General features: G+C 42.0%; 2 protein-coding genes across 5 annotated transcripts in view; one reads left to right on the top strand and one right to left on the bottom strand.

Moving 5' to 3' along the window:
• Positions 1-16,861, bottom strand: part of RAB27B (RAB27B, member RAS oncogene family) — a 140,520-nt gene that overhangs the window by 97,944 nt on the left and 25,715 nt on the right. The window lies entirely within an intron of this gene.
• On the top strand, positions 571-6,181 carry LOC148115035 (uncharacterized). The gene is made up of 2 exons (XM_087885557.1): positions 571-2,358; positions 5,795-6,181. Exons 1-2 carry the CDS (start codon positions 1,033-1,035, stop codon positions 5,798-5,800), a joined length of 1,332 nt encoding a protein of 443 aa, XP_087741683.1. The 5' UTR covers positions 571-1,032; the 3' UTR covers positions 5,801-6,181.

Genomic DNA, 16,861 nt, shown 5'->3' with positions numbered 1-16,861 from the left:
AAAAAAAAGCCTCTGAAGCTCTGTTTGGATGCTTCTTTTCGGAAGCTCTGTTTGGGGGCTTTTTTTCTGAAGCTTGGTTTCTGATGCTTTTTTCAGCCTCTGAAACCTCCGTTTGAGATGCTGGGTGGGGCTACTTTCAGAGTATAAGACGCACCCAGATTTTCACCCTCTTTTTTTGGGGAAAAAAGTGCGTCTTATACTCCGAAAAATATGGTAATGCATCTAGGGATGCCAAGGAAGCACTAATCAGTGCTGCCAAAGCTGGTTTGATTGTGTTTCTTAATAACCAGAGGCAACGATTAGCAAAGCAACAAAACACCATCAATTAATCCAATGTGCTGCTAGAGCCTCAAGCCATATTTCTCCATCTATGGTCCATTTTTCAACCATGTGAAAATGCAAGCATCAAGAATACTAAGTAGAAAAGGGGGAAGGTGTCATTTTCTGAGTTGATAATTTTGTATATTAATTTAATGGGATATCCTCATTTGGGCTTTTGACCAACATCAACTAAGCATATAGGGCTATGAGATTAACAACTATGATTTAATAAGAAATGAGGCTGTCAGCATCAGCTTTCCTGCTTTAGCTGCCATAAGAAACGGGGAGGGATTAGGTATGGAGCAGAGGGGGGGAAGAGAGCAGGAGGGGGTTTGTCTTTGTAGGAGGGTACTTCGGGGAAATCGAAACTACATTTCAGAAGGGGATGGCCGACCAACTGTCCTGACATTCCTGATGGATGACGCTGCCAGACGTGTTGCCACCTGACCTTTGGAAGACCTTTAGATTGGCTGAGAAACTATAAACACGAGGGGGGGAAGAAGCTTAGTAGATGCATTTCGCGCGTTTTGATCACTTCCAGCTTTTCACTGGGATGTTAATCTTTTCATATTCAGTAAAAGTACCAAATTCTTCAAAATGCTTGAGTTTGGGGTTTTCTTTCCTGGATACTGAAGGAAGCATACCTGACATTAAGCTGGAAGTGATCTCAGTCATCCCGGACAAAACCCGAGGGGACTGAAAATCCAAAGTATGTCAGATCGTGGGAGTGATGACGAAGGGAAGATGGGGGCAGCAAGTTCAACCGCCCTCCAGTCGGAAAGAGAAACTGCAGAATGGCTGGAAAAACTCCGTTTGGAACCGGAGGAAGCTAGATGGTCCAAGGGTGTGGGCAGACTGCCGGACTGGGGAGAGAATCCCCGGGGAGTGACGACTTCCAGACCCCGGAAAAGGGAGGCAGTGTGGATGCAACAGCAGAAGGAACGTCTCATGATAGATCAAGCCTTGCAGCTTATCCGTGATGTGGAAGAAAGCAGAAAAAACCGTGAGTCTTTTGAAACTCCTGTGGAAAAGGGGGAAGCAGACCCCAGGGGGGAGGCAGAAGAGACAGCCTGCGGGGGAGAGGAAGAGTTTGAGGAGGGAACATCCCAGGCTTCGGCAGCTCGAGGAAGAGATGCAGCCGGCCAGAGAACCCCAGCCCTGCAGGCCCCCCCCCGCAGACGTAAAAAGCCAAAAATCCCCCCCCTTCCTGGAAAGTTTGATGGAAATCCAAAAACCTTGGGATTTTTCCTGACCCAAGTGTGGAACCACATGCAAGATTGGGGGGAGGACTACGAAACAGAGGCGGCTAAAGTCAGAAGCGTTGCGAATGCCCTAGAGGGAGTGGCGGCTGAGTGGATGGTAGTTCTCCACAATAACAACTCCCTCCTGCTGAGAAATTACAACCAGTTCATGAGGGCCCTTAGAAGACGTTTTGAAGATCATTTAGCTGAACGAAAGGCGAGACTCAGAATGAAGAGCATTCAGCAGGGCCGGAGGCCGGTGGCAGAGTATATCCAAGAGTTTCGTGAACTGGCACCTTATATGACAGGCTGGTCAGAAATGGCGCTTTTGGAGAGTTTCAAGGATGGATTGAATGATGAGATATATCGAGATTGCAGGAGCATGGGGGTCCCCGATGATTTGGATAGATGGTACATAGTAGCTGAGGATGTGGAGATCGAGCTGAAACGGAGTGAACTCCGAGGAAGGCGGATGGGGGACCAGTCATCCTCTCTCTACCGTAAGGGGGCGGCCAAGATGACTGGCGGGAAGACCGAATTCAAACCCAAGTCAAAGCCCTTCACCTGTTTCAAATGTGGGAAGGAGGGTCACCGGGCGGCCGAATGTCTCTCCAAACCACCGCCAAAAGCCACCGGGGCCAGCCAAAAGAAAAGCGATAAAATACCCGCCAAAACCCGCGGCACCGCCCTGAAAGGAGAAGTCGTTGAGTTCACTCCCCGGAACCAGCGTGAGTTGGGAACTCCGACCAACGATGACGACAGCGAGACAGACTCCGACTCGGACACCGATGAACGGGTGAGTCACACGGAAGAACCCTTACTCATCCCCGTAGAAGTAAGGGTGCCCTCCACAGGAACTCACGCGCAATTGTTAGCCCTGTTGGACTCGGGGTGCACTAGGTGCATAATTAGCCCCAAAGTAGTGGAGGAAATGGGACTGAGACTGAAAACGTTAAAAAGACCCATTGCATTTTGTCAATTAGATGGATCGATTGCAGGGGGGGGCCCAGCTAGTTTTATGACCGAACCCCTCGAACTACACTTGGGGAATCACATAGAAAAGCTCAGCTTTATTGTAGCCCCTGGCATGGAAAGGCCCCTAATTCTAGGACTGCCCTGGCTTCGAAAATGGAACCCACGAGTAAATTGGAAAACGGGGGTCCTGCGCATCCGTACGGCAGAACCACCTCCCGAAAAGGAAGGCCCCTCCCTAAGGGACGACATAAGACAAGAAGGGGCCGCAGTAGCCATTAACTATATTGAGGGAGAAGAGAAAATTCCGAAGGAATATTGGGACCTCAAGGAAGTGTTTAGTGAAAAAGCTTCTGATAATCTGCCTCCCCACAGGGCCACTGACTGCACCATTGAAATACTCCCAGGGGTGAAGCTTCCCAAACCAAAAATATACCCCATGACACCTCGAGAATTGGAGGAATTGCGAAAATTTATTGACAAAAACTTAGAACGGGGATTTATCGAACGAGCCAAACCCAAGGTAGCAGCGCCAGTAATGTTCCGCGAAAAGAAAGATGGATCCTTCAGATTGGTTGTTGATTATAGAAACATGAACGCCATTTGCGTGGAAAATGTCTATCCCCTCCCACTTATGAAGGACATGTTGGCCCATTTAGGAAAGGGGAAAATTTTTACCAAACTTGATTTAAGAGAGGCATACTACCGAGTAAGAATAAAAGAGGGAGATGAATGGAAGACAGCATTTAATTGCCCACTGGGGTGTTTCCAATTTAGAGTACTCCCTTTTGGACTACAGGGGGCCCCGGCCGTATTCATGCAGTTGATCAACGAAGTGTTGCATGAGCATCTATATAAGGGGGTGTTGGTCTATTTGGACGATATTCTAATTTATTCTGACAACATGGCCGACCATATAAGATTGGTTCGAGCGGTCTTGAATAAACTCAGAGCAGCTGAACTCTATGCCAAACTTTCTAAATGTGAATTCCATCAAGACAAAATCGACTATCTTGGATATCGTATATCGCATGAGGGAATAGAGATGGACCCGGAAAAGGTCCGGGCAGTAATGGAATGGGCCGCACCGCGCACCCGTAAACAGTTACAGAGTTTCTTAGGGTTTGCTAACTTTTATAGACAATTTATCCCCTCTTTCGCAAAAATCGCACTGCCAATTACAAACTTGCTCAAAACAAAAGGGGAAATAAAACCCAAACCCTCGAAACCACTAGAATGGACTATGGACTGTCAGGCCGCTTTCGAAAAACTGAAAAGGCTGTTTGCAGCTGAACCTGTGCTCAAACACCCCGACATAGAACAACCTTTTGTAATACAAGCGGATGCTAGCGACGTTGCCGTGGGAGCGATACTCTTGCAAAAGAATGAGAATGGAATATTACAACCCTGTGCTTACACATCCCGTAAACTATCTGAAACAGAAAGGAGATGGGCCATATGGGAGAAGGAAGCGTTTGCAGTTAGATGGGCGCTGTTAACATGGAGACAATTTTTGGAGGGGGCAAAACATCCTTTCGAGGTGTGGACTGACCATAAGAATCTAGAAGCATTAAAAACACCACGCAAATTGTCACCCAAACAGGCACGCTGGGCCCAACATTTCAAGCGTTTCAATTTCACTTTACGTTACCTTCCTGGGGGAAAAAATTTCATGGCAGACGCACTTTCCAGATTGCCACAGTACAACAGCATAAAGAAGGAACTGGTTCAACCAATGATCCCCTTAACGCAATTGGCAACACCCGTCACTACCAGAGCGCAGAGTAAAACCGATCCAGAACTCTCAGGGGATTTACTCGAAAAGTTACGAGAAGCACTAAAAGTTGACGAGTGGTTTAAACTCCACTCGAATGAATGCACACTTCGCGATGGACTAGCTTGGGTTGGATCGAAATTGTATGTTCCGTCCACATTAAGACCAACCGTATTGAAATATGCGCATGATGCCAAAGCCGCAGGACACTTTGCGTTTGTCAAAACTTTACATCTTGTTAAGAGACAGTTTTGGTGGCCTGCACTAAAAAAGGACATACAGACATATGTGGCTAGTTGTCCAGTATGTGCCTCGGCTAAAAGACCTCCAGGAAAATCCCCTGGATTACTGCAAAGTGTGGCTAGACCGAACGCCCCATGGAAGGAAATATCTATGGATTTTGTGGTGGACTTACCCGACAGTGAGGGCTGCACTGTCATTTGGGTAGTAACTGATTTGTTTTCTAAACAAGTACATTTCATACCTTGCTCAAAGATCCCTTCAGCAAAAACCCTCGCAAAGTTGTTTATTCGGCAGATTTACCGACTACATGGGTCTCCTAAAAGAATAATTTCTGATAGGGGTGTGCAATTTACTTCCAGTTTCTGGAGAGAATTTTTAAGATTGATAGGCTCCGCACAGGGGTTGAGTTCCAGTCACCACCCTCAGACAAATGGTGCTTGTGAAAGAACCAATGGGGTACTCGAACAATACCTTAGATGTTACGTGAATTACCAACAGGACAATTGGGTAGACTTGTTGCCATTTGCAGAAGTGGCGTATAACAATTCTGTGCATAGTAGCACCGGATTCACCCCTTTTAAGGTTGCATCAGGCCAGGATTTTGTACCCATTCCCGAGTTACCTCAAGAGGATCCTCAAAATCCCTCTTTGATAGACTGGATAGAACAATTAAGGAGCACCTGGACAGTGACTCGTAAGGCATTAGATGAGGCACACCGAGCTCATAAGGCACAAGCCGATAAGAAAAGGTCCCCAACTCACATTTACAAAGTGGGGGATAAAGTTTATTTGTCTACCAAATACTTACAAACCACCCAGAGGTCTAAAAAGCTGGGACCTAAGTATGTAGGACCATTCCGTGTGATCAGACTGATAAATCCAGTGACAGTTGAATTAGAATTACCAAAAACTTTGAGACGAATACATCCTGTATTTCATGTTAGTTTATTGAAACCTGAACACTCATCTCCCCTAAGGGTTGATCATAGCAACCCTCCAATTCCCATCCTAGTAGAAGGGGAGCAACATTTTGAGGTTAAGGAAATCTTGGACTCTAGAAAACACCATGGTAAAATCCAATATCTGATTGCCTGGAAACATTTTCCACTATCTCAGGCTGAATGGGTAAATAAACGGGATGTCCGAGCTCCCAAGAAAGTTCAACAGTTCTATGCCAAATACCCTGATAAACCTTGATCATTGTATATATTCTGTTTCTCTTTCTCTTTTTCCTTTTAATTAGGACTAACGTCTCTTCTGCAAGAGGGGCCGAATGTCAGCATCAGCTTTCCTGCTTTAGCTGCCATAAGAAACGGGGAGGGATTAGGTATGGAGCAGAGGGGGGGAAGAGAGCAGGAGGGGGTTTGTCTTTGTAGGAGGGTACTTCGGGGAAATCGAAACTACATTTCAGAAGGGGATGGCCGACCAACTGTCCTGACATTCCTGATGGATGACGCTGCCAGACGTGTTGCCACCTGACCTTTGGAAGACCTTTAGATTGGCTGAGAAACTATAAACACGAGGGGGGGAAGAAGCTTAGTAGATGCATTTCGCGCGTTTTGATCACTTCCAGCTTTTCACTGGGATGTTAATCTTTTCATATTCAGTAAAAGTACCAAATTCTTCAAAATGCTTGAGTTTGGGGTTTTCTTTCCTGGATACTGAAGGAAGCATACCTGACAGAGGCCTAATATTGTAAGGACAGTGACTGTAGAGCTAAAAGTTGGGAAATAAGTGTTAGACTTGAAAACAAGATTCAGAGTGGGCTATCCAAAAAGCTGCAAGAATAAATAGTAGTAGCAAAAACTGTGAAACAGGATAATTGGAGACTAATCACGGAAGAAAAGGAATGAGTTGTATTAGGCAGGTAGACTGAGGTATGACAGTCCACACTTGGTAGATTTCTACATTAAACTTGGTAACCTTAGATGTTATGTGGGGATTGAGTCAGACAGTAGCACAGTGTTGCGGTCCACCGGCAGCCTGCGAAGCTGGCAGCAAAGTCGGACAGTGAGGAGGCTGGGGAGGAACATAGGCCAGTCCTGGAATCTCGGGAAGGCTCGAACGAGGGCTCTGCGTCAGAGGAAGAGATGTGGCCAGGGCCATCTGGGAGTTATGTGCTGATTCCAGAGCCTCCAGAGTCTGACATCAGCGAGGCAGAAGAACAGGGGGAGCCTGTTCCCAGTGCATGCATGCACAGAACTGCCAGAAGGCAAGAACAGTTAAGACAAAAGGGGTGACTTGGGAGTAAGGCTTGGAGATGATTGGCCCCTCCCATAAGTCATAAAGGAGGAGCAAAGGCACGTGAGCCTTTGCAGGAAGCAACTTTGTTCGTTCTGGTAGGTTTAAATTCTGAAGCTCCATTTTGATTCTGTGCTCCGTGTGGCCTTGCACAGCTTATTGCCAATTAGGTCTTTGGCAGCATGTCACGGGAGATAAAGGTGGGTGCTTATCAGCTTTATCCCGAAGGACTGTGGCAGACTTCTGTCGGACTCTTTACAAACTATTTGTGACTCATTACAGGCTGTGAATGAACAGAATTCACAGCCGTTGAAATAAAAAGAGGGTTTTTGGGATTAATTGTGTGCTTTCTACTCTCTCAAGAAGCCTAGGTCAGAGCACAAAGAGACATAAAACAGGTCAGTGCAGCCAGGTTAACTGCTGAATAGAGGAAAAATAAAAGTTGTATGGATGTCTCCGTAAATGAACAGGAAACACCCTTTTAGGTGAGATTTGCCCATTGTCACAGATGATCCTGGGAAGGGGAAGACCTTAGAAGGAAGAATAAAAACAGCCACGGGGGTCAATGTTGCAATAGACAAGAATAGAAGTATTTCTTTGGCTCAGGGTTTTGGCTCTACAAGATGCACAGCTGGTGCATCTTCAGTAATCATCCGCAATCACCATGTTTTATTCAAAACCCACGTTTAAAAGGTTTTCCACTGAGGAGATGCAGAGAATGTTGCTTTTCCAGGATGAAGTTGGGCTTTTGTTAATAATGCACCGTGCTGGAAAAACAGGTCTCACCATTTCAGAAGACCGGCTCCTATTCTCCCACCCTTACCAAGTTAACCGAGGAGAGGAACTTGCCTTTTCCTGTTCCACCGGGAGATGTGCCAGGAGGCACAGAAAATATTCATCTGTTGAAAGGCATTTCCCTCAATTCCCAAAGTCAGGCTGACTGGTTCAGGTTGACCTACCTCAGCGGCAAATGTAAAAGCAAAAACTCTATTTTTAACTTAGATCAGCAAAACCGGTTTCTGCTCGCTTCCATGAAAACCAAACTAGATGACTTGTGGGGTTTTTTTTTTCCTTTTAATGTAAAAAAAAAAAAGGTGGCATTTTTGGAGAATATCGGCTCTCCTATCTATTCACTGTAAATTTGTTGAGTTTTTTTCTTGCATCCAATTCAATCTCTAATGATTCCAACAATGAAAATGTCATACAGATTAGGGATCTAGAGATCCAGTTATTTCCATCTGGATGTAACTTCTTAAATTATGGTTGGCCACACAGTCAGCCTGATGTTTACAATGGATTTGGCATTTTGTCCACCTACGAGTCCTTCACAAAACCCTGGAATAGGCAGATGCCGTTGTTTAATAATATTAAAGATATAGTCCCAGAATGTAAACTCTTCCAAGTAAAGCTGCCTTTTGCAATTGACTGGTGATTTTTGTCAATTCCATTGGAATTCAAGTGGTGCTCCACTTGTTTGGGATTACACCCAAGCCCCCACAACCACATCAAAGTAGTGGGGTTTAAAAAAAATTATTTTTTTTTTTACAGTATATGTCACTCAACTTCCAGTGATTCTAGGCAGTACTTCTAGACTTAGCCAAGGCATTATTCATGATGATTCAAACAGGCCTGTACTATGCACAGAGATTTTGTACATGCTCAATTCAAGTCTCAATTCCCATCATAAACAGTAGCCCTCATTTAGCAACTGCCTCATTTAATAACACTTCATAGTTACAACCATGATGAGAAGGTAACTTTACAACCAAGCCTCGCATTTATGACTTTCCCAGGTCTATAAAGCAAAGGAAAGCTGAAGTCAGTTCATAAGTACTGTTGTGATTTTACTTAGCAACTGCTTTGCTTAACAACCAAGTGACCGGCCCCAATTGTAGTTGCTAAATGAGAACTATCTGTATTTATATGCCGCTCCATAATGTTGCTTGTAATAGATTAACCCAACAGGTGATGTTTTATTTATGTGATCGGTATAGCTCTCCACATCTTATGCAATATTGCCCTGGGCAGCTCAAAAGCAGTAATAGAACAGTAAAAGCAGTTTTAAAAAATAGTATGAAAGCTAACAAAAACCTCCTTATGCCCCAAACACTGTACATCCTCACATATCCAAACAAATTTTAGAGCTTCCCTGGTCGCCAGTCTCAAAGTACCCCAAAGTGTTCTGACCCAGCTTCCCAAACATAACCAACCCTCTGAAGTTAACTCAAAGATTCCTTTATTAGGAGCATCAGCAGCCCCAGCAAAAAGTTTCTCTGTTACAGCAGGCTAACAAGTCCATCTGGCCAGAAGATCAATAGTTGTCTGCCACATCTATTCATCTCCGTCCCCGGCCTTTTATCCCCAGAGCTAGGGTGCGGTTTCGCTAGCAGCGGTGGCTCTTCCTTCCCAAGGATCGTCTCACAGATTTCCACTGCTCTCCTCTCCTCTGCACATCCATGCATCAGGCACTGGACCCAGCTGTTCCTCCTCTTCCTCATTAGCCACTTCCAGACCTGGGAGCTATTGACTCTCCATCTGAGGACTGACGGACGGCCCAGGCCCAGGCTCTGCCTCTGTCTGTCTCTCTCTCTCTGCCAGCTCCACTCCCTCTTCCCACTCGGAGGTCTCAGGTTGCCGTGATGCTGACCCTGACTCCCATGCCTCCTCCTCATCTGATTCAGCTGCTGGAGGGGCCGGAGGCCTATAGGCCACAAAACTAGGCTTGTAGGAAAAACCCAGGTCTTTACAGCCTTGGAAGGCTAAGAGGGTGAGGGGTCTGCTAGATCTCAAGGGGAGGGTGTCCTAAGGGGAAGACTATTGAGAAGGAATATTGCCTTTGTCAGATGTAAATGCCTTATTCTCCAATGTGTAAATAATGTATATATGGAACATCAGAGGTTAACTTATTCTTTGGACTTTAATGTATTCATAACTTACCACTCCCATTCCTAACTCCACCCCTTGTATATATAAGGAGCCACCCTCACCATTCTCGGTGCTTCTACCTTGAATATTCAGTGAATATAGAATGCCTATCATAATTAAAAAGAAATATATTTAAAGCTCTAACTCCTATTATCTTTATTGAGTCTGATCCTGAAAATATTGCAACAAGCTGGTAGCAGAGGATGGTTAATTGACTCAATAAGTAATTAAAAATGTCCAAGAAAGATAGGCCCAACACCAGGGCCTACAGCAAAGAAATAGAAACTGATCAAGAGATGATCAACGAATCCACCAATGCGATTTCGAGAGAATCCGAAGAATACACCACTGAAGAAGAAGAACTAATGAGTGAAAATAATGACCAGAAAGAAATCGAAGTAGAAAATAACGAACTCAGGTCGGAGATATTAAAGATACTAAAAAGCCAAAAGAATGATGAAAGTCTCATCGCGGACCTCCAGGAGATGCTGAAGAACAGCGGAGCAGCGAGAGAGAAAAACGTCATTAAAGAAAAACCCAAAGATCAAAAAACCGTAAGTGAGATGACTACTGAGAAAATAGTTGTTAAAAAGAAAAGATGTGATCCCGCGCGAAATTTTGAATGGCAGCCATCTTGGTTTCAACGAACTTCAAAAGAGAATGGAGCAGAGCCAATCAAAACGCTCAGTTCAAAATTTCTGGCGCGAAAAACACTATCAGACGAAGAAAGTGAGAAAGAAGTCTCAAACTCTTCAGATGATCCAAAATCAGAAAGTGAAGACGATTTAACAAAATCTCAAGTAAAATCAGCAATGAAAACGCTCTTTGCTGCTTTTGGGCCAAGACTGAAAATTACCAAGACATCTACGAAGAAGCAAGAAATCAAACCGGCGACTCAAGACCTGCACGCTCCCATCCTGACTTCGAAAGCGACGACGCCCGAGCCCAGAGAGCCATGCCGATTTCGCCCTACACCACAGACAAGATCGAATACCAACGCACACAAAAAGAAGAAAAGAACCGTCGCCACCACCAGAACCCCAAAAACCGAGCCAGAGACCGACTCATCTGAGGAGGAGCGGATCGAGAGAGCTGAAAGGGAGAGAACCTTCCACGACGCCACCAAAGAAGAAATGAGCAACGCGCATGTGCGAAACTACGTAGACGACCCAGAAGGACTTGAACTGGCCAGAGAACCGCGCAGACTCATTGCAAGCATCCCAATGCCGTTCTGTAATTTCCTGCACTTGAGAGATCACGGACTGCCCCAGGTTGTAAGTAATGGACAGAATAATGTAGGTAACTTACCCAGTGACTTCCCAAAACTTAGAATTGATGGCATTAATTTACAAGAGTGGTACCAACAGCTTCAGGTTATTTTCATGAAAGAAAATTTACTATTCTTTATAACTAGCCCTCCAAGAAGACCTTGGACTTTAAAAATAGATTGTTTACATCATAGAGCATTTTTCATAATAATATCTAGCGTGTCTCCTGCAATGTATCATAGCATCAAACCAAACCTAACTGTATCAGAAATAATTCAATGCATGTTTAATCTATTTCACAGCGATAGCGTAGCTACAACCACAAGAATGTCTAAGGATTTCTTTTCCTCTAGAGTAAAACCAGGGGTTTCTATAAGTGAGCATTTGATAAATCTAAACAAAATAAGAGCTGAGCTACAATTGAGGGGGGAAGTGATTTCAGATCAAACAATGAAAAGTGTTATTATCAATTCACTTGATCCATCATGGGATAGCTTTATGTCACACTTAGATACCATTAATTTGGGATATTTATCCATAGAAAGTCTATCTAACAAATTGATAGCAGAAGACAATTCAAGAAAAAATCGATCCAGTAACCAAACAGACCACAAACCTTTTAGGAAAGTAGTCTTTCAAGATAAACATAATGAGGCCTTTAGATGCTACAATTGTGGATCCAGGGAACATGGTAGAAGAGACTGCCCCAAAGTCTCAAGAGAGAGACATAGACCAAAATATAGAAGTCCACCAAATTACAAAGAAGGTAGAGGGGGTAGAGACAATTCAAAAGAGAGGAAATCTGGGTCACTGAATGGGCTAAATAAACAAGACAGCACCAGAACACAACAGGATGAGAATAACAATTGGCTTATTGATTCTGGTGCAACAAATCACACCACCAACAACAAAAGTATATTATCTTCATTTATAGAAGATAAGTTTGTGATAAAGGTAGCAAATCAAGAAAAGGTTCAAGTACTAGGCAAAGGAAATGTGACCTTGCCTGGTCTAGGGAAAATAGAGGGGGTATTATTAATCCCAGAAATACCTCACAACATACTAAGTGCCATAAAATTAAGCAGAGAATCTGATATCAATATAGTTTTCTCAAAGGGGAAGGCAACTATAGAAAAGAACAAAACAAATGTAGGTACTGTAATGATAAAAGGAGGTCTACCTTATCTGATAACTAAAGAAAGATGTTTACATAACATTGATTCAAATATGGAAGATTGTATTGAAGCAGATGATGAAAATGTCAGTAACAGTGACAATGATGAGTGTAGAATAACTCATGATCACAAAAATACATACAAGGAAAAGAAACCAAAAATAGGTAAACCAATTCATGATGAGTGTGCTCACATCTTACACAGGAAGTTAGGACATGCAAGCTTTCCTGTAGTACAAAAAATGACTGAACACGCAGAAGGTGTCAAAATAAAAAATTGTGAAAATTATTTGGAATGCTCAGTATGTAAATCCACCAAACTAAAAACCAGTCCCAGACCAAAAAAATCTAACAGATCAACTAACAATATTTTTGATTTGGTACATATGGACTTAGTTGGCCCATTAAGTCCCTCAATTACCTATAGAAAACGTTACTTCCTAACAATAGTGGATGACTACAGCCGATATGGTTTTGTTTACACATTAAAGCACAAGGATGAAACATTTCAGAAATTTAAGGAATTCTACAAACGTATAGAAACACAACATAATATCAGAATAAAGCAAATTATGACAGATAGGGGATGTGAATTCATGTCTAAAGAATTCTCCCAATGGTTAAAGGATAGAGGAATGTTACATTTCACGTCCAATCCTTTTTCTGCATTTCAAAATGGAGTTGCAGAGAGGAAAAATTCCACACTACAAACCATGATTAGGTGCACATTAGAGGATGCTGGTTTAGGCAAACAATTTTGGTCAGAGGCATTACATTATTCGAATTACACTCAAAATAGAACCTGGTCCAGTATTGTGAATAAGACACCATATGAGGTGATGTACAATAGAAAACCCAAATTATCACACATGCACATATTTGGAGTCACTGCAGACGTACACATACCTAAACAATTGAGGAGAAAGGGAGAAAACGTATCCAGGAGATTAAGATTCATGGGATACGAAACTGGAACCAAAGGGTACAGATTTATTGATAGTAATAACAAATTTATAGTATCCAGAACAGCTGTGTTCCATGAACAGGCCAATTGGTCAAAATTGCACCTTAATGAAATATTTCCTAATAAATGTAAAGATACGATATCTTGCGAGGAAGGAACAACAGAAAATCAAAATATTAACAAAAGTAAGAACAAAACCAAAACTTGGACTAATAGTCAGCATAAAATAAAGACAGACACATTAACAAAAAAGGAAGCTAGATATTTGCATGATAACCATAGCAAGCCTGAAAGAACTATTAGAAACAATAGAAACCAAATACCAAATAAATACAAAGATTACGTAATGCATATGAATGGAGAACAAATAACACCTAATACATATGAAGAAGTATTGAAACTTCCACATGAAGAAAGAGAAAAATGGGAACTAGCTATGGAAAAAGAGATGGAAAGTTTACAAGGATTAAATGTATTCACACCTGCGATCGCACCTAAGGATAAAACAATTATAGGTACCAGGTGGATTTATAAAATTAAGAACTTAGAAGGAGGCAATACCTTATACAAGGCTAGACTAGTTGCACAAGGCTATGCACAAAAATATCCAGAAGACTATACTGATACATATTCACCCACAGTGAGAACAGAGAGTGTCAAAACAGCCCTTGTAGTAGCATCTGCACTCAATCTGGACGTATTCCAATATGACATACAAACCGCATACTTACATGCAAAATTAGATAAGGAAATATATGTAAGAGCACCACACAGTCAATACACTAATAAGAACGAAATTTGGTTATTAAATAAGAGTCTGTACGGATTAAAGCAATCCGGCAAAAGATGGTACGATTGCTTGGTAAAAGTACTTAAGACCATAGATTTCAACGCCACCACTGCTGATAACTGTTTCTTTGTAAAAAAGAGTAATGATCATATTGAATTTGTATTAATTTACGTGGACGATATTTTATACATTGGAAAGCATAAAGAGAGCAGGGAAATCTTTGTAAATAAGTTAAATGAACACTTCTCACTGAAATCTCTGGGTAAAGTGAATAAATACCTTGGTGTGCAAATTAACAAAACTAAAAGGGGATTCAAACTTACACAGAAAGATAAAATCATCGAACTCCTAAACAAATGTAACTTAAATAATGCCAAAACCTGTGACACCCCTATGCAAACTGATTTTCTTAGAAACACTGATGAATCTTCCCCTGAATTTAAAGACAACACATTTTACAGATCAGTTATAGGTTCACTCCTTTATATATCTAATTGGACTAGGCCAGATATTGCATTACCTCTCAATCTATTGTCAAGATATGTTAGTAAACCAACCTTGTATCATTGGGAAGCTGTCAAAAGAATTCTAAGATATCTGAAGGGTACATTAGATTTTTGTTTAATGTTGGAACCCAATAATGACAGAGAACCAAAAATTACTTGTTATGCTGATGCAGATTGGGCTGGTGATACATCATGCAGAAAGAGCACTTCTGGTTATGTTTTTCTATTGAATGATTGTCCAGTTTACTGGTATACTGGTAAACAAGAACTAGTAGCCACTTCTACTACAGAAGCGGAATATGTTTGTTTGTCCAAGGCTGCAAATAACCTTGTATGGTTCAATGATCTGATCACTGATGTTTGGAAGAAACCCACCTTACCATTTATTATGCATGAAGACAATAAAGCGGCCATTGAAATATCCAGATCCGATGCAATTGGACAAAGGTCCAGGCATATTGATATAAAGTTTAAGCATGTGAGACAACTGTCTCAAGACGGATTCATTAAAGCAATACATTGCGATACTTCTGAACAATTAGCTGACATATTAACAAAACCCTTACCTTCTAAACAACACAAATATTTAACTTCTAAATTATATGTATTATATTGTCCTGAATCAGAATGTAATTGGTGTTGTGTAACGAACCGGCATTTAGAGGGGGATTTGTCAGATGTAAATGCCTTATTCTCCAATGTGTAAATAATGTATATATGGAACATCAGAGGTTAACTTATTCTTTGGACTTTAATGTATTCATAACTTACCACTCCCATTCCTAACTCCACCCCTTGTATATATAAGGAGCCACCCTCACCATTCTCGGTGCTTCTACCTTGAATATTCAGTGAATATAGAATGCCTATCATAATTAAAAAGAAATATATTTAAAGCTCTAACTCCTATTATCTTTATTGAGTCTGATCCTGAAAATATTGCAACAGCCTTGATCCTAGGTGGCATCATTTAGAGAAGGGCATGTCTGTATAATGTATGAATGTGAATCAATGCATGCCTCTGTACTTTGTATCAAAGAAGGTACCCATCAGGGATGGGGTCTAAATTTTTTTACTACCAGTTCTGTGGGTGTGGCTTATTTTGTGGGTGTGGCTTGGAGGTCATATGACTAGATCGGCGTGGCTAGCTGGTCAGAGTCATTTCTGGAAGGTCCTCGCACTTAGGACCAGTCCTCGCACTTACGACCCGACTCATTTGTTTGCTTTTAACACTGATCAGCTGTAGGACGCCCTTTGAAGCTCCGCGGCAAGAGTTTAAACAGTTTTTTTCCCTCTAGTCATCAGCTGGGACTCAGGAGGCAGCAATAGATTGGGGGTGGGACCAAATAAAAGGTAAGAATAACGTGGGTGGGTGGGGGGTGGGGGGGTTAGAGGGCGGGGGGGAGAACCGGTTCGGTGACATCATATCATCACCGCTACCGGCTCGGCTGAACCGGACCGAACCAGGAGGAACCCATCACTGGTACCCATGGATGTATAGCAGCGGGCAAAGAGAGTTTTCCATGTCTGCCTATTCAGTGGATTAGTCACAAAGGAATGTAGACCTTCTTCCCTAGTAATAGAGTTAAAAGATACACTCCTTCTTCAGTGTAAATATTTGCTTACAGATCTGTTCAACGGTTGATGTTTAGATGGTTTTGTTTTCATCTCTGAAAAATGTGCTTTTTTTTGGAATACAATGCAGAAGCAAAAAGGAACAGAAGATCTCCTTATTTTAATATGGCTTGAGATTAAATGTCTCCCTAATCTCTTTTTCATCCTTTCACATTACGTAAGCATATATTCAAGTTCAATACTAGATGTAAGCAACTAGAGACTCAAATACTTGCATATAATATAGTAAATTGCAATCTGGGGATTGCAGTTTAAAACATTCGGAGAATACCAAGTTCTTCCTTCTTCTCAAGGAAAACAGCCCTTCCCCCAGGGAACTTGAATATATTAAAAAAAAAAAAAAGCAGAATTGCTGTATGTATTTCACTTCTACCCCTCTTAGACATAATTTTCTAAAATTATTTCCTACTCTACGCAAACGTTTGCTTCCTCCAATGTCTTTTCATGATCCAAGAAAGTTCCCAACCGGCTAACAAGTTCCTCCACCCTCCACCAGGATCAAATTCCAAACTCCATCAAATTCCAAACTTGCCTCAAAATAGTGAGATTCCACAATCCAGGCAAGATAAGCAGAATGCATATTATCATTTAGTTTGCTTTTTTCCACAACGGAAAAAATTAAAACAATATCCAGATACTGTTCATCCCTGGCCATTAGCAATTTGTCATAATTAAAGAAATGTCATAATTACAGAAAAATGAGTGCAAAATATTTTCATGTTTCTATATTATCTCAATTGTGATTGTTATAGCAGTTCTCAAATACGCAAACATTTGATGGAAATGTAATAAAGAAGTCTCATCTGA

Source organism: Pantherophis guttatus, chromosome 2 (assembly GCF_059756535.1).
Source record: "Pantherophis guttatus breed Tessera chromosome 2, ASM5975653v1, whole genome shotgun sequence".
Taxonomy (NCBI): Eukaryota; Metazoa; Chordata; class Lepidosauria; order Squamata; family Colubridae; genus Pantherophis; species Pantherophis guttatus.
The sequence above is the reverse complement of the archived record's forward strand: the minus strand, read 5'-3'. Positions and strand labels throughout refer to the sequence as shown.

Excerpts from the sequence above, each read along its gene's own strand:
- LOC148115035 (XM_087885557.1), top strand. The coding sequence starts at position 1,033 with ATGTCAGATCGTGGGAGTGATGACGAAGGGAAGATGGGGGCAGCAAGT.